Source organism: Nyctereutes procyonoides, unplaced genomic scaffold (genome assembly GCF_905146905.1).
Source record: "Nyctereutes procyonoides isolate TBG_1078 unplaced genomic scaffold, NYPRO_anot_genome, whole genome shotgun sequence".
In the NCBI taxonomy this organism is placed as follows: domain Eukaryota; kingdom Metazoa; phylum Chordata; class Mammalia; order Carnivora; family Canidae; genus Nyctereutes; species Nyctereutes procyonoides.
The window spans coordinates 18,074,291-18,083,175 of NW_026575145.1; the positions used below are offsets into that span (position 1 = coordinate 18,074,291).

The 8,885-nt window shown below is 49.1% G+C and overlaps 1 protein-coding gene across 1 annotated transcript; it reads right to left on the minus strand.

Annotated features, from left to right (window-relative positions):
- Positions 1-1,012: 1,012 nt before the first annotated feature.
- On the minus strand, positions 1,013-4,094 carry FOXG1 (forkhead box G1). The gene has a single exon (XM_055309277.1). The coding sequence runs from the start codon at positions 4,092-4,094 to the stop codon at positions 2,589-2,591; it is 1,506 nt and encodes a 501-aa protein (XP_055165252.1). The 3' UTR covers positions 1,013-2,588.
- Between the last annotated feature and the right edge of the window lie 4,791 nt (positions 4,095-8,885).

Sequence of the window (8,885 nt, forward strand, 5' to 3'; positions counted from 1 at the left end):
GAAAGCTGGACCTCTGGCGAAACTGCTCTTTTACTAAGAAAACAAAATCGTGTCCGGTCTGCTTAAAGGAGATAATTAAACTAGCTGTCTTGGTCTATTTTAGTCAATTTCCCATTTGTGTATATTTGGTTCCAGCTCTTTTAATTTTCCTGAACTTTATCTACCTTTCTCAGATAGCGTTCTCTTTCTCTTTCTTTCTTTTTGGTAGTGGGAGATGCTCCCCCCGCCCCCCCCTCCCCGTCCCCAAATATCTTTTCCTTTCTTCTGTCTTCTTCTGTCTCTCCCTTCCACAACCCATCCATCCCTATGTCCCAATATCAGAACTATTCTGCATTTCTATTTCAACCTATTTGAGTCCGCTTGCTTCTCTCCTAGGCTTTTTTTTTTTCCCCCCTTTTTCCTGAGCAACTCTCTAAGTGTTTGCCGATAACATCTTGGGGACAGATTATTTTTCATTGGGCCCATTGTAAGAAGTAGCCAGCTTATTGCATTACTGCAGAACACATTTCAGACTATACAATTGTAACAAATGAACAACTTGTCCTCCATAGACTCTCCACAGGATCCAATTAGTTACTAAACCTTTTACTTAGGTTTTCTAATTATTTTCTGCAGTCACAGCAATTGAGATGCTGAAACAATTCAAAAAATGTTTTCATTTTGTTTCAGATTGATATATATGCATATAATATGCATGCATATGTATACTGTAAGTTAAAGCAAAATTATGACTAAGCAAAAGGAACAAACCTCTAGATTAAATTATACAGACATTTAAAAGGGAATCAAATAAATACCTCTATGTCGTAAAAATGAAAGAAAAGGAGAGAGAGGCATTTTACTTCTGAACATCTAGAATTTTAAGTTGTTATAATTAAAAATAAAATATAAACATTGATCTGCAAGTCATTACAACAGGTGATCACTTCAGTAAATCTATATTGCAACTTCAGCACATCTTTATTAGAACTCTTTCATTGTGGGTAAACAGCCACAAAAATAAATGCTGACTTAGAAAGTATAAATACAAATATTTAAACAAAAATATTTGCAGCATTCATAGCGCAAATTGTACCTGAACTGAAGGGCTCTGTGTGTTTATATATATATATATATATATATACACACACATATATATACACACACATATATATGTATATATATGTATATATATATTACATATGTGTGCATTATATTCACTTCTATCTAACCATATACATATATTTATTTATAATTTGCCAAATGCTATAAACAAGATACCTGAAACAAAATATATAAAAAGTAAGCATTCTATCAACTGATTTGAAAATAAACACAAGGTAAAATAGCTATGCACATAAAATCATAATTTTTTTTTTGCTGTATATCTACAGAGACTTGAAGATACCAGCTGAAAAGCCTGTAATTTCTTTAAAGCTAGTGCTTATTAAATAGCCTGCTCCTTGTAAAATTTGATTCCACAATGGGGAAAAGAAAAAGTATTTTATTTTATTTTTTTGAAGTCTCAATTCAAATGAAAGGAGCAGTTAAATTTTAGTTGGCCGAAAAAGCCTTTGAATTCCCTAGGACTTTAATGGTCTTTTAAAAATTAGCTCTATTTAATAAAAGAGACAAAAGTATCAAGATATATATGAATTTAGCCTATTTTTTATTTCTGTGTGTTCATAGTAAACATTTTTGTAAGTGACAAACACGGGCATATGACCACAGTATCACAATCAAGAAATTTTAAGACAACATTAACAATCACTCAAATTTATGCGGCATTTGCGCAACACAGGTTACATATTTGCAAGGTTTACCTATAAGTACAATAGGTATTAACATTTCACTACATTTAGAAAAAATAAAAGTGACCTGTTAGTGACCACATACATCAAAATATACACAACACAAACTGAAGGCAATCATTAATTTTGTCCCCTTCTGATTCATTTGAATGGGCAGTGCTGCCAACTGAAACAACTTTCCTTTTTTTTTTTTTTTTGTGGTTTTTTTTTTTTTTTTAATACTTAGCATACCAAGTGCATTTTAGAACCCAATCTTTGGTCTAAAAGTAAACAAAAGGAAAAAAAAACAGTTTTTTAAAGAAAAGGACAAAACAATAAATGGCCAAAATAATTTCTTGGGCACCTTTACTACGAATGCTTCTTAAATACAAATTACAGTTGAACATTTTAAAACTCTCCCCATAATTTAGGCTGTTCTCAAGGTCTGCGTCCACCATAAAGATCCATGATAACTTATAATACTGCACACATGGAAATCTGGCGGCTCTTAGAGATAGACTTGTCAGGTTCGAATGAAATGGCAAAGCAGTCACTATTTAGATACACATTTCTACTATAATTTTGACTTCCAAACCTTATATTCTACAATGTATTCTCCCCACATTGCACCTCGCTGACACTCCACACCTTGTTAGAATAATAAACAATCCTAAAGACTGAACGAACGTACAGAAATGGGGGGTGGGGGTGGGGGGGTGGGCGGGGGCTTAATAAAAAATACCTGGACTTATTTTTTTAATTATCATTTACAATGCAAATGTGTGTAAAACGTTCACTTACAGTCTGGTCCCAGGGATGTTAATGTATTAAAGGGTTGGAAGAAGACCCCTGGTTTTGATGTGTGAAATAATCAGACAGTCCCCCGGACAGTCCCGTCGTGAAGCTTGGCAAAGAGGGTCTTAAAGACTCGCAGGGCAGGGTCGACGGGGCCTGCGGAGACGTGGAGGAGGACGCGGCCCGGGCGCTCATGGACGTGCTGCTCTGCGAAGTCATTGACGGGTGCGGGACGTGGGGGAAAAAGTAACTGGTCTGGCCCGCTAGCAGGTTGACCGAGCAAGGGTTGAGCGAGTAGGTCCCGGAGCAGGGCACCGACAGGCCGCAGGGCACCGAGGCGGCGAGCGCGGCGGCCGTGAGGTGGTGCGTGGCGTACGGGATCTCCCCGTTGACCAGCCGGTCCACGCTCAGGCCGTTGGCCGTGGAGAAGGAGTGGTTGTTGCCCAGCGAGTTCTGAGTCAACACGGAGCTGTAGGGCATGGGGTGGCTGGGGTAGGCCGACGTGGTGCCGTTGTAGCTCAAAGTGCTGCTGGCGCGGGGGTGGTGCAGGGACAGGAAGGGCGACATGGGCCAGTAGAGGGAGCCGGCGCGGTCCATGAAGGTGAGGCCGGTGGAGGTGAGGCGCGCCCCGCGCTTGAAGGCCAGCTTGGCCCGCGACGTGGTGGAGCGGCGCCGCAGCTTGCCCGTGGTGCCGCCGATGAACACGTCGTCGCTCGACGGGTCCAGCATCCAGTAGTTGCCCTTGCCCGGGTCGTCGTAGTGGCGGGGCACCTTCACGAAGCACTTGTTGAGCGACAGGTTGTGGCGGATGGAGTTCTGCCAGCCCTGCTTGTTCTCGCGGTAGTAGGGGAAGTTCTTCATGATGAACTCGTAGATGCCGTTGAGCGTGAGCCGCTTCTCCGGGCTCTGCCGGATGGCCATCATGATGAGCGCGTTGTAGCTGAAGGGCGGCTTCTCGTACTTGCCGTTCTTCTTCTCGCCCTCCTTGCCCCCCTCCCCGTCCTTGCCGCCCTCGCCCGCCCCCTTCTTCTCCTCCCCCCCGGCGCCGGCGCCCTTCTCCTTCTCGTCCTGCCCGACGGGCGCCAGCTCCCCGGGCCCGCCGCCCGGCTCGCCCTTGCCGCCCAGCGCGTCCGCCTTGGCCGCGTCCAGGGCGGCGGCCGGCGGCGGCGGCGGCGGCGGCGGCGGCGGCGGCGGCGGGAGCAGCAGCTGCTGGGGGCCCTTGTCGTCGTCGGCCGCCGGGGCGCCCCGCGCCTGGGGGGGCTGCGGTGCCTGCGGCGGCGGCGGCGGCGGCGGCGGCGGCTGCTGCTGCGGCGGCGGCGGCGGCGGCGGCGGCGGCGGCTGCGGGGCGGGCGGCGGCGGGTGGTGGTGGTGGTGGTGGTGGTGGTGGTGGTGCTGGGGGTGGTGGCTGTTGTGGTGGCCGTGGCTCGCGTGGTGGTTGTCGTTCTGGACCGCCTCTGGCACCAGGCTGTTGATGCTGAACGAGGACTTGGGGATCATTTTCACCTCTTTCCTATCTCCCATGTCCAGCATCACCCAGTCGTCGGGGGGGAAGCGGCGGCGGCGGCGGCGGCTGCGGCGGCGGCGCGGGAGCGGGACAGCGGCGCGGCGGGCGGCGGCGACCGGTGGGTGCCGAGCGGGGCGCGGGCGGCGCGGGCGGCGGCGGCGGCACTGAGCGCTCCGGCAGCAGCGCAGTTGGACCGCAGGCTCCGGCGCTGGCAAGTCATGTAGCAAAAGCAGCAACCACCCCTCAGGAATTAGAAGAAAAAGAAAAAAAAAAAAAAAGAAGAAGAAGAAGGAAAAGAAAAAAAGAAAGAAAGAGAAAAAAGAAACAACCACCGCCCCGGGGGTGAAGCTCCCTCGCTCCCAACTCTACTTCTTGGTCTCCCCCCCACCCCCCGCTCCCCCCCCCTTCTGCTGCTTCCTCCTCCTCCTCCTCTCGCAGCAGCAGTCACAGCAGCAGCAGCAGCAGCAGCCCAAAGGGGGGGAGAGCCGGGCGGCGGGCGGGCGCGTCCCGGAGCGGCCGCGGCGAGGCTGGGGAGACAGCGATCGAGGCGGCTATAGCCACAATTAATTTTCCGAGCTACAGGCGCACACTAGGGCTGTAAAAAAATTTTTGGTTTAACCTTTCCTACCGCTCGGCCAATCAGAGCCGGCGGCGTGCGGGAGCGTCTCTCCCGCCGTCGACCAATCGGCGGGCCCGGGCCCACCCACCCCCGCCCCGCCCGCCGGCTCCCGCCCCCTCGGCGCTCGCCTCCCCCTCGCCGCGGGCCTGGGCCTCGCGGCCGCGCGGAGCCGCGCAGGGATACGCCGCCCGGAGCACGCTGCGCCGCGGCCCTCGCGGCGCCCCCGCCACCCCCTCCGCCCCGCGGGTCAGCTCCGCCGAGATCCCCCTTAGGGCAGATAGCTCACACTTCCGGCTGCCTTCGCACCGTATTGGGCCGTTTTCGTTTGAGCGTCGATATTTGTCGTTATTGATTAAAGTTTGTATTCCATTTCATTTTTAAAAGCGGGGGCGGCCGCGGCGGTGGAGCGCAGAGTGTGGGAGCGCGGGGACGGGATGCACGGAGAGGGCAGGAAATGGAGGAGGAAGAGGCGAGGCGCTACGGGCCCGAGTCGGCCCTCCAGGCCCGGGGCGGCATTTCTGAGCCCGTAGGAAAATTGTGCCCCTCGTAGGTAACAGCCCAGCGAGGCTTTGGATGGCCGGGAGGGAAGGCCCACCCCTGGCGTGGGGAGGCGGGCGGGGTGGGGGTGGGGGTCCCGCGCCTTGGGGGCGGAGGGTCCGGCCGCGGTTTGCAAACGGAGGGCTGAGGCCGGGGGAGTGCGCGGGCGCGCGCGGGCCAGACGGGGGCTACTTACTCGGTTCCTGCGGCCGGGCGGCGGCGAGCTCGGGGCTCGGGCCCGCGGGGAAGCCGGGCCCTGGGGCTGCGGGCGCGGCGGCGGCGGCGGCGGCGGCGGCGGCGGCGGCGGCGGGCGGGGGCGGCTCAGTGGCGGGCGCCTAGGGTAGCCTTCCGCAAGGAGGGGTGCTCAGAAAACAGTACCAAACAGTCTCGAAATAAACCAGGTAACACATGCTCTGTCTGTGTGTCTCTCTCTGCCTTCCCCTGCTCTCCTGCTCCGGGCCGTCGCTCACACGCCGGGTGACTCGCTGTCGCTTTCTCTCCGCCGCTCCAGCGTCCCCTCAGCTTCTAATCCGAATTGGAAGCGAGTAGCCGCGAGCGATCACCCTGGAAATGTTTCGTTTTGCTTGTTGACATTGGGAGGAAAATAAGGGTGGGCGGCTATTCCTCTTTTTTTTTTTTTTAAGCCTTCCTGTTTTCACTCCCTCTTTTCTTTTTTCTTTCCGTTTCTCAAACGCTTTTGATTTGTGCGGGCCTTAATGCTGAAAGAACCGCACGCCGAAGCCAGGCCTTTCCCACCCCGAATGCAGACGGAAGGCACTAGAAGCCCTGGGTACGTGGGTCCCACCGCCCCAGCGTCTCGGGCTTTAGAACTGGGAAGGTTCGGCTGAGGACTGAAGTGAGTGGGGAGATTGTGATTCGGGGGCTTTAAAAGGATCCCGTGGCCAGGGGCAGGGCTAAGGCCCAGCATTTCCCAGGGATTGGAATTTGGTGCGGAGCACACTGATCAAAGGCTGTTTCATCCCACATGGGTACGAAACATAGCACATTTTACGGAGGATGTAGCCCTAGAGAAGAGGGAGGTGGAGGAGAAGCATAAATGAAAGGCACTTTCCCCCTCCTCTGCAAAATCATCATCGAATGTAAACATTTACGCACTCTGATAAACCATCAATTAAATTGTCTGGCAGATTTAGTATTTAAGAAGAGGAAGGGAGAAGAGGTGATGTCAAAGTTCAATTCTAATAAAAAGAATTCGGTTGATGAACACAAGAATACTCAAGTTCATATGGGGTTGTGGCTCTCTCTCTCTCTCTCTCTCTCTCTCTCTCTCTCTCTCTCTCTCTCGGCACCCCACTCCCTACCTTGAAATCCCGAGGAAGAGAAAGAGAGAATAAACTCTGAATAACAGACGATTACCAATAGCTAGCTAGTGATTTTACATCTGTTAGGAATACCATAAAGAAACTTTGAACATTGGACTAACTGCATCTGTCCTTCCACTGTATGTATGTATGTATGTATGTATGTATGTATGTATGTATCCCCCCTCCCATTTCTACTTATTTCCTCACTTAAGCTGTATTGTCATGTGGGAAAGTAGAAGGGTCCCAGCTATCAACCTTGATGGTGACAGAGCCTCAAACTGACTTCTAAGCTCCAGTTTCTTACAGAGCTGGGTGAGCTAATGGGCTTTGTGGACCGGCTGGACAGATCTGTGAGCCTTCCTCTCCTTTCTGCTTACTTTCCTCCTTTCACTCTTCCCCCTGCCTCGGGCCTGTTATTCCTACTTTTCCTCAACTCACTTTCCTCCCTCCTCCCCTCTTCCTCCCTCCTCCCCACTCACTACCCCCCCTTCTCCTCAGTCTATTCCTCTCCCTAGCTCCATTCCTCCACCTACTCCTCCCCATTTCTCCCCCCACAACCCCCCTTCTCATCACCACTTATAATGGCACACAAGGGCTCCCTCTGAGGTGGACGGCCCGGTACGTTTTCGTAGTCGGTCTAGCGTGAAATGATTCGGTGTAACCGGATTCTTGGGAAAGGACAGGTTACGTAAACATTTACTGATGTGGAGTAACTATACTATTTGTACTCTGATATGCAGGAAGGAAAGTGTTGATTAACACAGAAGAAAAAAAAGCGAAATTAGCTGATTGCATGCTCATAAGTGCAAGCTGTCATTGAACTGCTTTTAAAATAGACACAGCTGGGTGTTTGTGTTGAAAAATTTCTTGTGTTTTTGCTAATACTGAAATAAGCATGATTTTGTATACCAAACATTTTCAGATCATTAAAATTTGTAATCTGTGCTGGTTTTAAACACAAAGAAAAGAAACAGAATCATTTCGATGTAAAATTTGCTGATATTATATTAACTCAATCAGGTCTGTACAAATTGTGCATTGTGCCTCCTAAAATCTGTTTGATCAATTTAATACACAAAGTGCCAAACGTGGGTATTGTTTGTTAACATTGGACATTTTATTCAAATCTGAGCTCAGCAGCAAACTGGAGGAGCATTCCTTGAATACAACACCAGCACTGACTGATGAATTTTTAATGTTTTAAAGGTGTTTCTTAGGTCAAAGCTGAGTGTGCATTGTTTTGTAATCTTGTATAAAATTTTAGCAGGTGGAAATAAGTTTTTCTTTTGTTTACTTTCAAAAAGCAAAAACGGGGGTCTGCTAATGAGAGCTGTAATAATCTGGTTTGATGTGCCAGGAGCTTATATTGACTGGAAAAGTATTTTGCATGCAAATTAAGAATGTGTTATATTATTTTAAGGATTGCATAGATGTAAGTCTCAAAATAGGATATTTGTGTAGGAATAAATAGCTTATACTTTAATCACTCTAAAGATCTCTTCTCCCTAATGACAGAGGTCATTTGCAATTTGGGGGGAGGTGATTTTATTAACCTTTTAATAATTTTAATTGGACTTTATGGAGAGATAGAGTACTCTGTGTGTGTGTGTGTGTGTGTGTGTGTATAAATGTATAGGTGTGGGGGTAGGCTTGTTCAACAAAACACGCACTATTTACTCAGCAGCCCACATTTGTCTCAGCAATGGCTTCTTTTTAGAACTGCTACTAGATGAAATGGAGGGGGAGGGGGTACTTGGGCAGAGCATTGTGCAAGTTGAAAGTCCCTGGATGGAGCTTTGTGAATCCTACTGGTCAATTTGGGTGCAAGTTGGATTTGAAGGACTGCCCATGTCCACCTCGGGCCTCTGTCCTTTAGGACATGAAGCCCCAACTCTGTATTTCCACCTCACTCAGTCCCCATGATTACTTTCAGAAGACAGAGGGTATCCAGTGGTCTCAAATCTAAAACAAATTCTGTTATCAGTCTACTAGTTTCTCATCATCAGCTTAATCTTGATCTCTCACACACAAACATCAATAAATGTACACTGTTAAGGAATCAAAGCATAAGTCAGAACAAACATAATTTTCTGGTATATATATATATATAGTGGTAAACATCTCTCCTTCTCTGTCTGCTGTCCCACCCCATCACCTACCCCCAAAAAGAGGACAGGCCTTGTAAAGAGTCAGCAGTTCCAACGGAAGAATTGGTTGGGAAATGAATTAGATTATTTCACCTCTAGTTTTAATTAATAACCAAGGCTCCACAGCCTATTGCTTCTGAGTAGGGAGCCGCACGTTTATTTTTTTCATTTGGCGGGTGTTACATTAAG

Coding starts and splice junctions, on each gene's coding strand:
- FOXG1 (XM_055309277.1), bottom strand. CDS start 4,094: ATGCTGGACATGGGAGATAGGAAAGAGGTGAAAATGATCCCCAAGTCC.